This window comes from Haplochromis burtoni, unplaced genomic scaffold (assembly GCF_018398535.1).
Source record: "Haplochromis burtoni strain Fernald_Lab_line unplaced genomic scaffold, NCSU_Asbu1 Contig_14, whole genome shotgun sequence".
NCBI classification, from domain to species: Eukaryota; Metazoa; Chordata; class Actinopteri; order Cichliformes; family Cichlidae; genus Haplochromis; species Haplochromis burtoni.
The window spans coordinates 4,204,696-4,222,830 of record NW_024582375.1 but is presented as its reverse complement, the minus strand read 5'-3'; the positions used below and the strand labels follow the sequence as shown (position 1 = coordinate 4,222,830).

At 44.2% G+C, this 18,135-nt stretch overlaps 1 protein-coding gene across 12 annotated transcripts in view; it reads left to right on the top strand.

The window, feature by feature from the left end:
• sox5 (SRY-box transcription factor 5) overlaps positions 1-18,135 on the top strand; it is a 279,804-nt gene that overhangs the window by 222,066 nt on the left and 39,603 nt on the right. For 10 of the 12 annotated variants that reach the window (XM_042217984.1, XM_042217983.1, XM_014329859.2 and 7 more), the window contains 3 exons: positions 9,016-9,102; positions 13,902-14,074; positions 15,322-15,390. In XM_042217984.1, coding sequence (XP_042073918.1) covers positions 9,016-9,102; positions 13,902-14,074; positions 15,322-15,390 — 329 coding nt within the window. The remainder of the gene's footprint in view (positions 1-9,015; positions 9,103-13,901; positions 14,075-15,321; positions 15,391-18,135) is intronic. The other 2 variants (XM_042217989.1, XM_042217986.1) reach the window with 1 other exon arrangement.

Sequence of the window (18,135 nt, the reverse complement as noted above, 5' to 3'; positions counted from 1 at the left end):
CATTTTCCATTACAGCAGCCTGAGCCACTGTGTGTGACACACACACATGCACACACACACACACACAAGGTGCACATGCCTTGGCCCACTTTAACAGGATGCTTTTGACAGGGAGAGATGTGCATGCGTTAAGAGCACTGGCCCCTAGTATTTAACTCCATCCTTGTAGAAACACATTTAATGATTTTTTTTCCCTTTTACTTTAGATGGCTTATCTGATTGGTTGAGCCACAGCTCATTGGTATGAATCAGATTTTTCCATGAAAGTAAAGACTTCAGGTAAATTGCATTTGAATTTGCAAGTAACTAATAGATGCTGAAAACCTAATTTTAGCGATTTACATAGTTTAGTTGAAAGATTACATCACGAGCCATATTTAAACCCTTGTTAAACAGGCTGAAAACATATTGGATCATTTAAAAATCTAAAGGTAAAACAGAGATTTTCTTAGTTGTATTTCTTTATTTCTTTATTTATTTTTAAAGTTCACAGTCACAAGATGCAGGGCTTTTTTTATGTGGCAACAGAGCAGCTTTTCAGAGGCTCCTCAGTGAATACATTGAGTTTTAAATACAGCATGACCCATTGTTGCATGTGAACTTCTATTATCTATTCAAAAGTCTCTCATGAGGCTCTGTTTGTTAACCAGGCAATTAGCAGGCAGTATTTGGTGGTTATCAGTACTTCAGTTGACACTTGGTCTCTTCAGCCTGTAAAGTATGAGGCAGTAAAATGAAAATGGGATCTGTGTTCAGTCCCATAGCTTGTCCCTAATAAGGTGTGGTGGCAGCGGCTATCAGGGGCTGAGCTGAATTAGTCCGCAGTGGATTCAAATGTCTAGATCCTATCAAACACCATTTAATGATAATGGAGGTCACAGAGGCAATTGGGAAAATGCTGTGTGTATGTCTGTGTGTGTGAAAGGAACGTTTCTCTGTCTCCCGCAAAAACACAGCATTAAGATAGCATCGCTAATTCCACCGGCTCGGCACAAAAACAACACGCAGAGGAGAGAAGAAAGGAGGGGAAAAAAAATAATGCAACAACACACAAGCGAAATGAAACAACAAGGAAAAGTTTCTGTGCGACTTTCTCGAATGTCGCTCCAGATTTTGCCCTTCATCGTTCTTTCACAATGTCGCGCCCTCTCCGCTGCTATTTCTGACTGCCAGTGTGTGGATCTGGCTCGCTGAGATTTCATGCCAGTGTAAAAATTGGCTGAGGGTTTGGTTCAAATCAAATTGGACATAAGCACCCACAACACCATCTGTTAGGGAAAGGCAGTGGAGTGAAGGGCAGAACTCTGCATTCAGATAAATGGATTTTCAATTTATTAAATTGTTGACTGACACCCTTGTAAATGTTCGCTTTATGTGGCGCGGCCTATTCTTAGAACTTAATGGAAACATGTTGCCATACATCCATGCAATTCCTAATGTTAGAATGCAAAAAAAAAAGTCCTGCTGCATCTGTTGTTTTGAGTTCGATCTTTTCTTTTTGCAGCACGAGAGAAAAAAAAATAAAAACGTGTCCTTTTTCTACAACTTAAGACTAAAATAAAGCGCCCCGCTCGGTTAGACTTCAGGTGTTTTGGCAAGTGATAACGTGTGTGACGGTTTGTATTAACAGGTGTGTCGCACCGAAACACAGCTGAGATTGTCACAGCACTTCAGGGGAGGGCCATATGTCCCCCCACCTTCCCCGTCGCTTCACCCAAAAACCTAACTTACATTAAAAGGTGAAAAACAACCTCGCAACTCTCTGAAGTTGATTTTGTTCAGCGTGAGTGCATGCCAGATACTTTGAGTCTGCGTGTGCTGGTGTCCTCCCTAGTCTAGTGGTCTGGGTGTTTATTAATAACTAAAGTTGGAGCAGCTTCTGAATGAAGAGTCACTGCGGACACTGAGGCCGACCAGGGACTGAATCTACACACACGCACACACATCCTCTGTCTGTTTCTTGCTGCGATCCTCTGCTTCAGTGGGAGAAACGGAGCATTGGTGGGGCGGGGGGGTTAGAAAGTAAGGAGGGAGGAGGATGAGGAGGAGGAGGAGAGGGATTTTAGTGTTTACACAGAGGCCCGGCCACCGCGGCAACTGTTGCCAAGCGCCGTTCTCCCCAACAACAAGCCAGTAATTGGTACTTTTAGCAGCTAACCTTGCGGAGGTGGTGGTGCGAGGTGGGTTTGGACAAAAAGCTTTTTGATACATCTCCTCTCTGAAACATAGTGCCCCTGTTTCTGTTTCTTTTTCCTTTTTTCCCTTTTTTTTTTTTTTATAAACAAGAGACTGCCCATAATCTTGGCACCATCCTCATTGCTTTGGAACGATTGGACTGTCTTTAGAAGGAATCGATGAAAATGTGTCCAGACACATGGCCCAGCTCAACCAGACATGAATTGATCATCAAAATATCAACATCATCATTTCGTAATGGAGCGTGTTGGCGCCGTCAGCGTGAGGGGGGAGTCGGGGGTAGACAGACTGTGCAAAGCAAGAGCTGCGGTATCGAGAGGGTGTAAATAAGTGAGTTGTATTCCAAATTCAAAAGTTTCTTTGAACACCTCCATAATGTAAAAGACTGTTAAAGTTGAAGCGTTTTACTGCTGCGAGACTGGGTTAGCTACAATTTTGTAAATAGTAACAACCAAGCTTTTTGCTTTTTTGGAGTAAGTATAGATATACCGGAATAAATCTGTTTTAGGTGAAGCATTAAGTCAGGTAATTACAGCTTGAAGCTATCTGGAATCAAACGTCGTTCTTAATTACGAATCCATGTGTAGGTGTGTTTGACTCCATCCTCAAACTGGTGCTTATAAGTCTTTTTCGTACAGTGTGTAACCCAGATACAAGGTGAAAGTTTGATTAGTGCTTTTATGTAGCTCGGAATAATCAGATTTGTTTTATAGCTGACTCGAATGTCTAGATGCATTAAGAAATTTCATCAGTTGTTGTATCGTGAGACAATTCTGATTAAAGGCTATAAATCCAAAATGATGAGCAGGTCAAATCAGTTATGTTTCTGTGATTTTGACTTTGATTCGTTTAGGGTAACCTTGTTAAGGAGTTTGCATGACTGTTGCACAGAGTTACCTTAATCTAGTTATAGTCTAATCTTTATATCACATGTAGACATGCGTATTCTGTCTCTGTGATGACCACCAGCTAATGTGCGTGTGTGCTTTTTTGCTTTCTTAACTGCAGAAGTCACCACACGTTTTAGTGCCCCACTCGCTGCCTCTCTGTTGCTTCTTCCTGCCATCTCAATACTTCTGTGTTCAGGGTGGCAGTCTTAGACAAACTGCACCAGTGCTTGTATAATTGCTTATTCAAAGCTGACCCCTGCTCAGTTGGGGAGGAGGAGAATGAAGGAGGAAGGGGTTAGAGGGGGGAGGAGTAGATGGAGTCTCCTCATGGCTGCCAAGGCCCAAGTCAATGTGGAGCCTGTTTTGCGGGATATTAGCGCCGGCCACGGGTCCCAAGCCAGGGCCCTTTCCTGTGGGCCCTCCTCCTCCTCCTTGTCTTCGTTCTCCTCCTTCATCCTCCACCCTCCTCTGAGCCCGGCTGGGCCTGGCTCTGGCACAGAGGCCCCTTTGTTGTGCACCCGAGGACCCGGGCTCTCTGTCTCTCATACTCTCTCTTTTCCTCCCCTCTCTGCCTCTCTCTCTTTTTCTTTCTTTCTCTTTCCACACACACCACTCCGCCGCCTCCTCCTCCTCCTCCTCCTCACCACCACCCCCCTTTCTTTTCCTTTAAAGGTCTCCAGTCTTCACAAATATGAGATAATAGGAAAAATAGAGCTGGCTGCTTCTGGTGACTCAGGGCAAAACGTCTGAGTGAAAAATAGAAAGTGAGAGAGGGAGAGAGAGAGAGAGATGGCATTGTTCGTAAGGTTGGTCCGAGCAAGCTGGACTGAGGTTGAGTCTCCTCCCCTCGCTCTCTCTCTCTCTCCTCTCTCCAGCAGCTCCTGAACCAAAAGCTTACTGTGGATCCAAAAGCCGGACGGGGGTTTGCTGCAACACACACACACGCACAGACACACACACTGTTTCTCTCTCCGTCTCTCGGCAGGTGGACGGGGTTGTTTTGGCTCGGCTGCAGGGCAGCAGCTTGACTCCGTTTGAGCCAATGAGCCAAAATAATAGCCGACGATTCCAGAGTTATTGTCAGCGCTTTCCCCCCTCTGCTTTTCCCAGAATCCTTCTCAGCTGTGCGGGATCCGAATCAGAACGTCGCCCTCGGATGAATTCATTCGCTTACGCATGAAAATACAACAGTGGGATCACCAGTTGTTTGTACTGTACGCTCCAAACCATACAGACAAAACAAGGAAAGATGATTTTTGAAACTGCCTAATCCACTCTGATTGATTCAAGCGCCAAAATGTTGCAGGCAAAAAAATATAAATTGAAGGAAATGCGCAGAAAAACATCTAGAATGACGTGTGTTGGTATTTTACTCAGTGCAGACATCATACAGTTTAAACAAGGAGCTGAAGAATTTTCAGAATATGTGTGTGTGATATTTTCAACATTATTTACATCCTTAAAGCAACTTAAGAAGCGAATAATGGAGAGAACTGCAGTTTAAATACTTAGCATGGTGAATGCGCTGTGAATCTCAACACTTCCTCTTGCCTAATTTTTCTTTTAACACAATAAACTCCCCTCACACCTTATTTTTTTTCTCACGGGGTATCCTCCCTCACCCTCATCTCACACCACCCAATCCTGAAAATATGCGACCCACACCCGTGCGTGGGCACTAGACTCCACCCGCTAACCTCACACAACACCAACATACGCAGACACATACTCGCATACACACTCAGCATCCCATACGTCAGAGAAACAGGGAGTAGTGTCTCGTATTTTCATGGAAAGTGTTGTGCTGTCCTCCTTTATTATGTGATTTTTGGCCCGTAATTAGCACTAGTAGATTCTTGCTATGTTTCCATTCAGCTGTCAAGCAGATTTTATTTAAAAAAAAAAAAAAAGACTTCTTAAAACATTATGGAACATGAAGAGTGAATTCAGTGCATTTCCATATGCTGAGCTGAAGGAAATAAATCCTTGAATCTAAACGAGGTGGAAAGAGTCTTTCAAGAACCGATTTGTATTGGACAAGTTGTTTTTGTTGTTGTGGAACATCAGCCGTGGATGTATTTATATATATATTTTTAGAAGGAAGACAAAAACAAGCGATTTGGTTCTAATGAACTAGTGAACAAGAAGATAATGCATAGACAGGTCACAGTTTCAGGCTGTCTAAACCAAACGGCAACCTCTGGGGCTTAAAAACGAAGTTTGGGGCTGCAGTTCCTTTAATGACCACTAGGATGGCTCCAAAAGCACGTTAATCCCCACAGTCTCCCATGGTTAAAAGCCTTTCACTTAAAGTTTAAGTATAAATGGCACAGTCGGTCATTTTTTGAGGTTATTTAATAAAGATTCATTGATTAGTATACGATGTGTATATCTCTGAAAGCAATCTCATAAACTATTAAAAATACATAGGAGTGTGTGTCATTTTGAGGAAGGTGCCATGTTGCCCCACCATTTTGAACACACAGTGGACAACAAAATACCACCTCATATGGCCTCATCTGCACCTTCAAATTCAAGATATGAAGGATCATACCTATGTTTGATCAGTTTTTCAATTCAATTCAATTTTATTTATACAGCGCCAAATCACAGCAACAGTCACCTCAAGGTGCTTCATAGATACAGAGAAAACCCCAACAGTCATATGACCCCCTATGAGCAAGAACTTCGGCGACAGTGGGAAGGAAAAACTCCCTTTTAACAGGAAGAAACCTCCGGCAGAACCAGGCTCAGGGAGGGGCGGGGCCATCTGCTGCGACCGGTTGGGGTGAGAGAAGGAAAACAGGACAAAAGCTGAAAAGGGGTCCTCTTCACTGAAGAAGGGAAAATGTGAAGGAAAGAGACAACACAGCTGGCTCCTCACCTCAAGCCTCAACTCCTGAACTGGATTGAGGACTGACAATGGACCAGCTAAACGACAACAGTTGATTATAAGCTAACATTATATCTCATATTATATAACATTATATATATATATAGCTAATGTCGAGTGCTCTAAAAATCACACTTTCCTTCTTATAAACAGTTTCATTCAATTCGCACATCGTATGAGACTTTATTTAAAAAGCGTCAGAGTCTAACTATGTTTTCTCCACTTCAAAGAAAGTTTCTCTAACAGTAGCAAACAGTCGAACAACAGCTAACCAATGCAGACAAATGTTGTCTGTTGCTGTCTGTCAGGTGTCACCACCACTAATTTGAGTCACTGAATTGATCTTCTCAGCTGTCTCTGTGATGTTTGTGGTTTTTGGAGAATTTTAATGGAATCACGCAGTAAATAACACAGCCTGCTGCGTGGTACAGAACATCATTGCATTACATTCATACAGTTTATAGAGGTAGCTGGATAGTCTAAGCCAATAACTTAGCACGCCACCCTCTCATCCAAATATGGTTACTTCTGATACCAAAACAGCACCCAAATATTGTGGCTTCAAAATGCAAAGCCCAGAAAGCAATGAGTGATGTCAAAGAGTCCATGTCCATCTTTATTTTACAGTCTGTGGTTCAAACAGACCATTTTAACTGATTCGCACATGTATGTGTGGGTTCTTGACCTCTATTTCTGTGTGCGTGTATTTTTGCAGTTTGTCATGGGTGACAGTGGAAGTTCATTTCTCTTAGTGTTCGCCACATCAATCAACATCCCACTAAAAGATACAGCACGCCATCCCCTCTTTCCTTCTCATCCCCTCTTTTCTCTCCCTCTCAGCTCCTCCTGCCCATTTCCTCCCATTTTGCCATCCGCCGCACAATGAAAGAGCCTCTTGGCTTTTATTAATAGTTAAAGTGGCCCCAGCCTGTCACTGGGGACAATGGCTGCAGCCCTGTTAATAAATAAAAATAATAACTAGGAGATGGAGACAGAGAGGGAGTGCAATGGAAAGAGAACAGGCGACACTGCCATTTGTTGTTCCCTCTCACTTGTCAAAGCTCTTTGGCTTAAAAGCCTCTGTCATTGTTGAGGGAGAGGGGGCTGGGGGGGAGGAGGGGAGTGAGAGACAGAGAAAAATAAGGAGAGAGAGAAAGAGGCAGTGCCAGGGGCTAATAGCACCTGTTGGGGTGATGGTGAGACAGCTGTCGTGGGGGGGGGGGGGGGGAACACAGGAGCACACTCTTTCTTCTACTCTTTCTATGCATGTTTTTGCAAAAGACTCTCTATCGACTCGTGCTCCTCCTCTTCGCCCTACCTTCATCCTGCTGTGAACCGATTCCCTGAAGGCTACAGTGGCTTCTGAGTGAAAGCACTGGGGCTGCTGTCTTACTGGTTAAGTGGCAGCGTTGAAAACTCAAGGACAGAACAGGGCAAGGACAGTGGGAAGACGAACAGGAAAAAGTGAGAAGTGGACTTGGCTCGAAGTTCAGCGTTGATCCCGAGGTGTGTGTTTTTTGCAAATGTGTGCTCACTGTAATCAGCAGGGCATGGATGTTGTCGTCTCCACGCCAGAGGAAAGGACCTGATTCAGGCCTTGAGGGAAGCAGAAATTAATGTGCGCTATTTTTTGAGTGTGTGTGATTATGTGAGGGGAGCTTGCGTGCAGGTTTGCAGGTGATCGGGTGTCGTTTAAATCCTTTAAATCTCCAGGTGGTTTGTCAACACTCCACTGTGGACAGAAAGGGAAATAGACGGATGAGAAGGAAAGAAAGAAGTTTAGGCAAAGTGCTGCTTTTTTGTGTACTCTGATTTGTTGTTGAGTGTGGAAGATATGTGTACATTCGTGTCTCTTTTAGAGGAAAAGATGCACTAAGCTGTTCAACTCAACACACCGGACATCCCCCCCTCTCCTCTGTGGAAAACCTGAGTGTTTGTGCATCAGTATGCATGTGTATGGGTTTATGCATGCAGGCTGTCTCACACCAGCGAGATTAAGACTTTTCTTAAATCAGTCTTGTCATTATAGGGGGAGGAAAATAATCTGGGGACAAACAAACTTTTTTCCTGCTGTCAGCGTTTGCAAGTGTGTATACATCTATGTGTGGAGCCACATATACTGTATGAGCACATTCAAGTGTGTGTGTGTTTGCGTTGGCTGATAGGGTTAATCTCCCTACTCAAAGTGTAAAACCTCTCTCCTTAGGAAGGCCTCCCATCCCAAGTGCAGATGGCTCCCAGTAAATAAAGTACTCTCTCTTTCTTTCTCCCTCTTTTGTCTGATCACTCCTCTCTCCTTCTCGTTCACGTCAATCACAGCCAACAGGGTGACTACTCGAGGTTCATGGCCATATATCTGTGTACGCGTTTGTTTTTTTCCGGTGCTTATATGTGCACACATTTTAGGATTGGATCTTTCCAAGTATACACTCACCCGTGTGACATTTCCATTCCCCTCACTGTATGTGTACTTGTGTGCACAACTGTTACCATAGTTTGATTGTAATTAGTGAGTCTGCGAGTGTGTGTTTAGGTAGTGGTTTGTGCGCGTGTGTGTATGTGCGTGCGCCTGTAAGGGTCTGTGTGGAGTGTGTGTTGAAAACAAAGCACTAGCTGATAATGTGTCCATTGTGGCGGGTGCATTAAGGCCCTCTTTGTCTCAGGGCCCACAGGGCTAATGATTCTCTAGCAGCAGGTGAGAGGGAAAAAAGCCTCTCTTTTTTTCGTCTCTCTCTCTCTCCCCCCATCTCCTCCACTTGTCTCTCTCTTTATCTTGCGTTGCGCTCCCTCGCTCTCTCCCTTTTTCGCTCACTTGTTTTTGTTTTTCAGATTTCCTCTCTTTCGATTATCAGCTCCTCTCTTTCCGCCTTTCTCTCCCTCTCTCTCCTGCTGATGCGGCCATTAGGCTGAGCCGCTGCTGCCTTTATTACAGCAAATGGACTTTAAATGAGCTTTATTGTCATGTTGGCCAGCCATCTGAATCCCTCTCTCTCTCCCTCTCCCCTGCCCCCCCGCCCCTCATCCTCCCCTAAACAGAGGCCCCCAGCATTGAGAGGCTGTTGTCAAAGGACTGGAAGGATAAACTTTTGGCCATGGGCTCAGGGCACGTCGGAGAAATTAAAGGTACGGTAAAACTAAATTATGCCAGAACTTAAAGACTTTAACCCTGTGAACTTGATTGAGGCACTGACGATGTCCATTGCGGGAGTAAAACATCTAGAGTTAGATTAAATATATGAGGCAGAAAGACCTAAAGCGTGGTAGGTATGACATTTAGTGATGGGGCCATATTGTAAAGATGACAGCTCAGGTTAAAGTTGACCTAAAATGAACTAATATGAACTGAATTCAGATGAAGTAATCCTAAATGAACTTGATCTGTCCTGAACTAAACCAGGACACCTGCTTCATCTTGTGCGTATGACCAGCGCGTCCAAAAAAAAGAAAAGTTAATGGCGTCTCTGCTAGTCTCGCAGCTCGCTGTTAATTCACTGCTAATCGACCATTTTATCCACAACAACCCTCTTTAACACCCAAGAGCGACACAGGCGGAGTAGGACAGAGGGCAGCAGGGGATACAAAAAGGGAACAAGTGGAGCTGTGCTGTGAATATGCAGGAGCAAGAATCAACGAGAACGAAAGCGAGAGAGGGGAAAAGATATAAGAGAGGCAGAAGAGACTGTGGCCATTATTCCCTGTAACTCCAGGGCAAAGCCGTCGTTCTCCTCCAGTAATTGAGCTTCATTAGGAAGCAAAGCAATATGTAATCAAAGAGCCTCGCGGAGCAGCGTGGCCATCGAGAGCAGGGCTCCATTGATCAAACCTCCTTTTCCCAGCTCCCTGCCGCGCTGACATTTCTGTGTAGGGGCGTCCCGCTTGGCGCACCACACACCAACAGACACAAACGTGCAATGTGTGTGCATGCAGCGGAAGCACACATATGCACGTTTGTGTCTGTTAAGCCGGTGCGTGTCTTACGTAAGAATCTGTGAGAAAAGGTAGAGCTGCGGAGATACTAAAGTGTTTGCTTTAATAGCGTCAGTGTGTAGGTGAGCGCACACATTGCTCTCACACTGTCAGCGCATCTCTTGATTTTTTTTTTTTTTTTGCCCCCATCGAATTCCATTGAAGAGCATTTTGTGGGGAACAAAGTGAGCCACTGCCTCCTGCTCCGTTGGCTTTATTGAGAAGAAACATTGGTAAAAAGGCCCCATGCGGTTCACATAGCGATACACATACACACAATTATGGAACTCATAGTCCTGGAATAAATCTCCCCACGGTGTTATGCTATTAACGTCGCTCCCCCACACTAAAAAGTGACAGCACAGATGAGAACAATTGCTTGAAATCTGGATAACATTTTTATTCATCATTACGTTTATATGAGGGGAAATGCTTAAACCCCATACAAGAGACTTTTAAAGCTGCAACAATCTCTCTTTTTGGGGGGGGGGGAAATAATCTTTGTACAGCTGTTTGCTTTTTCTTTTTTACTTCTGCTTGAAATCTCTGCTAAATATTTATCTCTACACTGCATTCCTTTTTACAATAAAGTTGTGTGAAAAGACACTGTAAAGTCTAGTTCCAAAGTTCCAAAGTGTGAAATGATCGCTTTGCTTAGCTGCTCAAAAGAAAGGAAGAGAAAAGCAACAAAAAGAAAATAAACTGGTGCCATTTATAGTCTTAAATAGTAGCTTTGTACTTGAAGCCATTTTTCTGTGATTGGCTGACCCTCGCAAACACCAGGTAGTTTAGGCTTCTGGACTCTGAGATTAGATACCCGAGGTATCCTCTTCCTTTGGCTGAAGAATAGAAACACTGCCTGAAACACAGCTTCTGGAGGAGGGCTAAACCTAAGCTTTTGGCTCATAAAGATTACTTATTCACTGACCTTGTTATCTTTATTGTCTTTACTCAGGTTTAATATGACCATCTAGGTACTTTAGGTTCATTCTGTACACCACCCATACATAATGAGACAAAACCAGGTTTAAAGTCATTACGACAATTAAAAGGAACAGCTAATATTGTGTGGGGAGAGGATGCTGGCTGAGAGAGAGCAAGAGAGTTGGAGGAGTTTCACTTGGTTCCACTGACCGGTCAGGAGAAGGTAATTGTTGACTGGTCTTCCTAAAACAAATTAGGCAAACAGGATCAGGCAGGTGCACACACAGCTAGCAGGAGCAACAGTGGTATTCCTAATAATGTACTTACTGTGTGCATTTTAAACTCCTCATTTATCTTTAAATAAACAATAAATGCAATAGAAAGGTCTGACTATAAGTAACTTTATTAGGATAACCAATTCTTCTGGTTTTTATTACTACAAACTACCACAAAACACCCACCATGTTAAGTACCTTAATTTCTCACCTTAGTATTGACTTGATGATATCAACTAATTTGATTATTCAGAGAAATTAAGTTCTTGTGTCCAAGTAAATATACTTCTTTGCATATGTTCTGCATTCTCTTATTCTACTTCACATCTATAATCCATTTCCTCCTCTTCTTTCTCCCTCCCTCCCTGGCCATCTCATCCCCACTCCTCCTTACTTACCCAGGGGGAGTTATCAGTGCAGCCGGGGTCATTAATTAGCACCGAACACAGTGACAAGTATTACATTGTTACAAATTGGTTAATTACCCTGCGCACGAGTGTGTGCGTGTGTGAGAGAGAGCGAAAAGGGAGAGAGTTGGTGTCGATTCGGGGAGTTTGTAGGTAAGCTCAGGCCGCGGCAATCAGCCTAAGGAGAAATGTGTGTAAACCAATGGAGGAAACCAGTTATCGATCCACCTGCCTGCCTCGCAGCAGCTGAAGGAACAAGGCAACACGAGCTGATTTATGGGGTGACCACAGAAATTCTCAAAGTGTGAATGGGAAGAAATGAGAAGCAAAAGACGGGGGCGCCTCATGTCGGCGTTGGAGATTTTCGACATCTCGTCTCAGTTACTGAGCGTGTCGTTTTCCCCGGCGTTAGAGGGGAGCTGGAAACAGCTTGCAGAAAAAGAACGAGGACCGTCTTCCAGGCTCCTGGTTCGAGGAATGTCCGTTCACATCAGCGTGCACGCGCTCGCTGTTTGGAACCAATTTTCTATATGTGTGGGTGTGTGTGCAGAGGGAGGCTAACCCTAACAAGAAAGCCCTACAATAAAAAGCCTCCTTTGATCCATCCTTTCACCTTTGCAACCCCCCTCTTAGCCTCTTTTTTTTTCTTTTTTTTTCTCCCCTTCCTTCACACCCCTTCACCCCTCCGTTTGAACATGCCAACGTTTGTAACACAAGGCTCTTTCTTGTCTTGGTCAGCTTTGGCTACACACACACACACACACACACACATATACATTCTGGCTCTACAAAGGTGAGTCTGTGAGTTAGGACAGCGGCGTGTTTATTTTTCCAGCGGCCAGTGCTCCCGACAGTTGCCTTTATTGTTCATTGTTGGCGGATGGATGGAGCGCGGGGGGGAAGTGAGGGAGAAGGGGGGGAAAGGGGGTGTCGGTGGGTGCAGTGGGGGTGGCGGTGGGTGAGGCGGCAGCTACCAACAGGGGAAGACAAATGGATGGCTCTCACCTTCCCGAGCGGTCAAAGGCCAGGTCAGCAGACATGGCCTACGCCCCCCCCCCGGACACAGATCTCGTCTTCTGGCTCCCCTCTTTCATCCCCTGCTGTGCTTCTCTTTCTTTTCTCCCCTGTTTCCTTCTCTTTCTCCCTCTTTTCTTGTCCTCATCTGGTTTGACTGGTGCAGGAATGTGGCCCTGTTAAAGGTAGCAGCTGAAGAACAATGGGGGATTGTGCTGTTCCACACTCCACGCACGCACGCACACACACACACACACACACACACACACAAGGCATGTAGGCAAACATCAATATATATGACCAGACATGGGCGCACACACATACTGATTTTGCCTCCGTGTGCCTCTCTCTAACTACATCCTGTTGAATGATTTAGGCCTTGTGTGGAAGCGCGCGCATGTGTGTGTATGTGTGTTTGTAATGGAGCTGGTATGTCAGGATCTAAGGAGTCAAAGGTCAGGCCATGCTAAATGTGAGCAGGAGGTTGGCTGACTGCAGGGTAAACACAGACCAGACACACTCTCCTTCTCTCTCTTTTCCTTCTCTTTTTCTCACAAGCACACTCATAGGAAAAAAAATGCAACTCAATACTGCTACGGAGCACTTCCAAATTTATCCATATTTCAGCACCAATCGGATAAATATTGATTGTACTTTAAGTTTTAGTGAAGAATGTCAATTTGCAAACCTGGCTGAAGATTCGTTTTGTTTGGTAAACGTACGATTCTGGCTCAGACATTACATTTGCTTTGCCTCTTCTTCCCACCACATTTTGCCTGTTTACAAATACTTCCTCAGCCAGCTTTATTTTCTTTATTTCAATACGGCAATAAAAGCGGTGATGGATGTGGCTTGATTAATCACTGCTGGCCTTCTGTGCCCAGGAGAATGAGTCAACATCTGGTTTTACAACCCTGCTGCACACAAACGGCACTTTACCCATCTTCCTTTGACATGCCCCCTTCTACCATTCAAAGCCCCTAACCAGTCATATATTAAGTCAGCTAACAAGTCATGGATAGCTTTGCTCTGTTTTTTCTTTTTGGTTTCTCTGACCCTGACTTCAACCCCAATGATTCATGCCATCCTTTGTATTGCCATTTTAATTTACAAAAACTGAAAAAAAAAACAGTAAACTACAGGGTTCCTTTTAATATTTGAGGTGCTCGGACTCATCCAGCTGTAATCAGCCTGTTTCTAATTTAACAAAGGAAATATCAAGTCTAAAAACTGGAAGTGGAATTTCAAAAAGCACGGGGTAACCTTAGCAGAGTACTGCTTATTTCATATCACCTTTGACCTCTGTTGCCCCCCCTTCTTCACTCTTGCCCTTTAGGTACCCCAGACAGCCTGGCGGAGAAAGAGCGCCAACTCATGGGCATGATTGGCCAGTTGAGCAGCCTGAGGGAGCAGCTCTTGGCGGCCCATGAGGAGCAGAAGAAGCTGGCCGCCTCACAGATGGAGAAGCAGAGGCAGCAGATGGAGCTCGCCAAGCAGCAGCAGGATCAGGTATAGGAGCACGGTGCATGTGAAGGGCCTCATTTGGAAATGGCGTTTACTCCATGCCTATGCTGCAAAAAGAAAAAAAAAATGTCCATACTAACAAGCCATTCAGTCTCCATTACTTGGTATATGGAGCACATTGTTTGATTGATCGCATTGCAAAATGTAAACTTCAAAGGTCAGTACTGTTTAAAATGCATCTTATAGGTCTACAACAGAAGGTGGATTTGAAAAGCAACAAATCACAGGATTTTCTGTCCCCTGCACGCTCTTTCTTCCACACACACACACATCTCATGCAGCGCTCAAGCAGCCAGAGACATGCGCCTTTGGCAGCTTAAACACAAGGACATTACACAGGAATCAGCTGAGGGTATGTAGTGTTGGAGCGGATGTAGAAGAGACATACACACACTCCCAGCTCCCAGGCGAGAGTCTGCCAGGTATTTGCATAGAGAAGGGTTTCCCTTTTTTTGCCATGCTTTTTTGCTCCTGGAAGGCTTGGTTTTACAAAGAGAAGGATGGGCCCACACACACACACACACACACACACACACACACACACACACACAGAAATACAGCTGTAAGGACAAATCACCTGTGACAAACACAATGCATTACAGTGCTCCTGGCTTCATCCTGCACCAGCACACAGTGAATGACTCTGACATTATGGAGACTGTACTCTATGTGAATTCTTGTGTTTCTCCATTTCTTTTTAGGAGTTGCTGGAGTTTCAGCTCAAAAGTTACTTATGTTTTCGCTGTAGCTGTTGTGTTTCATTGAAAGCATTGTTTTGAATGCAAAACTAAAGGTAAAGAAAGTGAAAAATTACCTTTCAAGAACAAAAGTATTGGTATTTTTGTCTGTTTTCTAGGATTGTAGAAGCCAAATTTCACATAATTGTGTAATTCTTTCCTAGTTAAATAAAAGACGCAGTCACATAAGTGAAAACAAGCAGGTTTATATTATCCTATGAGGCTAACTGTTAAAAATTGTGTGCTCATTATTTTCAGCTAACATCCGTATATCAAAAGCAGTCAGTTGTCAGCATGTCAGTAAGTGGGTCGGTGTTGAGTCCATATGAAATTAGCTTTTTAATATTTCATACCAGGGCACTGACCCTCTGTCGTGCAACTGGGGCATCAGAGACCTGCAGATGTGTCGCATCTCCCACAGGCTCTGCACACACGAACGCACACGCATGCACTTTGTATGCAGTTCTAAAAGCGCATGGTGTGCTCTGTCCACAGATTGCCCGGCAACAGCAGCAGCTTCTACAGCAGCAACACAAAATCAACCTCCTGCAGCAACAAATCCAGGTGAGGCCAGCTTGTGTCTGCATGGCCATCCATATGATGTGCGCGCATGTTTGTGTATGTGCCCTTTGTGTGTTGGGTTTGTGTGAGCGTGCGAGTATGTCTGCGCGCGTGTCGGCATCACCCACAATAGCAATTTTGTGATTGTGATTGTTGCAGCTTTTCTATGCTCAGCCATCAGCATTTGGGGCCTGAATCAACGTTGACTTATAATGGTGACCCCTCCTCCTCTAACATACACTCATACACAACCTGTGTAATCACTTAAAAATAGGTCGGTCTGCTTGGAAAAATCAAAAGTACTCTGTTGGCAGTATGTGCGGTTTAAGTGATTATTACATAAATCCAACTTGCTTGTCACACTGTCGGTGAAGTCCACTTTTCTGATGTTTATTCCATTGTGTCTGAGAGTGACTGTTAAAGGAATACAGCACCAGCTAATCAACCTAGATAATGGTAGCAAGTGTGAAAGAGAGACTCAGACAAGTAAAACCTTATTTTCTGATTATTTCAAGGCTGTTACGTTCTAAAGTACAAATAAACACACCCACCTCGGCACAGCTCTGCAGGAAAGTTCCACATTGTTGACTTTTGTACGACTGCAAACCCATAGGAACTATACTGTCCAATATGGCATCCTTGCTCTTTTTGTGCGTGTCTAAGCCCCTACCTGATTAACCTGGTTGCTACGACTCACACTGTTTTCCCCTTTTGAACAGAGGTTGATGCCAGAAACACTCTTAACACTGCAAAATAATAATAATAAAATGAGAATCCTCACACTCTCATACTGCAGGCCAAGTAGTACCCTGTGTTTAAAAATAAATAAATAAATAAATAAATAAACGTTTCAGTTGTAGATGTGATTAATATTGCGTGATATTTTTGAGTTGGGTGGTTGTTGTATGAGCTACTTGTTTATGTTCTCGCTTCAAAGGAGATTTGTAAGGGACTTTCATCACCACCGAATCCTATGAAATGCAAAATCAATAGGCCTTTATTTAGTAATGGCCAAATCTTATCATGTGGTGTGTAAAAGTGAATGTTAAATAGCCAGTAAAGTCAAATAAAACTGCAAAGTAATTCAAATTAAAAGTCCCTTTGAATGTGAGCCTGGTCCTCGGCTTGAGAAAATGGGTGGGTTTATATATGTAACACTTAAAAATGGAAGTATTGTACTTTTGGGTCCATACACTGGAGCCTCTATTTTGGTCCAGGTGGCTTGGAACGAATAGCCCAGCCCTTTGTAAAGGCAGATGACACTGAATTTTAAGCTGAGAAAGCTGGGCTTTGTATCATAAAGAGACACCCTGTCCAAGAAAGCGCACACACACACACACACACACACACACACATACACACACACACTCCCTTTCCCCTGAGAGTTTAGCCATACACGGTTTGTGTGATAAGAAACCTTGTGATAGCATGTGTGTAGGACGTGTGTCTGTGTGTGTCCACGATACTGTGTAAAGCAGCTGTGTTTATTTGCTTTATGCGAATTAAATTCTTAATTGTCCGCGTTTTGTCTCTCTGACAAAAAAAGCGAGCACATGTTTGCGTCTGAGGAGTTCTCTGTGCCTTCTCCATGCGTTCGTTTCTTAACCCATGCGCTTGTGTGTGTGTGTGTGCGCGCGCACTACAGCTGTGTGTGTGAAGCCATAAACACGTCCGCTCATGATTCACTCCCTCACGACCCCGCCGAGACAAAGCTCTCTTTTCCCATGACTTTGCAACCTTTTCCCAAACAAGCGTCTCTCCATTGAACGGGCCCAACAATAGTTTCTCACAAGCAGGGGCAGCTGTAGGCAGCCTCGTTAAGAGAGACACACAATCAACAGGCGCTCATCACAGCAGCTCAAAACACTTAGACATCCACATATATGTTGCACACAACAAAGTATGCGAATACACGGACAAACATCCAAAATATACGCCTTCCCTTGCCCGTTCACACATATCACAAGCGGTCGTGGAGAGTGCTGCACACTCGCTCGATGATCAAACACACACTCGTCATCAAAGACTTGGTTGAGAAATACACTGCTTAATCATTCATGAAGAGATTGTCCACACAATCCCACAATACAATGGCCTGCCAGAGAGAGGGCACCAGGTTCAGTGTGTTCGGGTGTGTATGTACGTGTATGTGTGTTTTGTGTCTGTATGATAAGCCCCTTGTGATTGCATTTCCCCCTAACAAGGCTGAGTTCAGCTGTCCCTTCGTGTGTGTGTGTGTGTGTGTGTGTGTGTGTCTCCGTCCTTGGCTTTGTTAGACTTGAACCCCCAAAGGCCTGTGAAGAATGCTTTCAACCGTCCACTTGGAAGAGGTGATGAAATGAAACGAATAATCAAGCTCATGAAAAAGAGAGGAGAGTGACACACATCCTTCATGAAAAGAGGACAAATTATTTATTGTCCTTGTGTCTGCTTTCTTTTCTCTTTTTTTCCCTCTCAGGCTAGTGATATGCGTGTTAGCTTTCGCTATTTAGGCCAGCAGCACTCGCCGAATGCGGTGTAAGAAAGTTCATTTGCACAGACGGGCATAACAGCAGCAGAGGCTAATGGCATACAGTACGAGCAGCACACGCACACGTGCACCTTCATTGTGTAGACGCTCATTAGTCTTCACAAGTCGGTGATTGGCTGTCTTCTCACTCTAATTGATTCTACCTGAAATGATCCATGATTTAGCATCACTTACAATCCATTAATTTTAATCATCCACTACATACACACACACTCTCC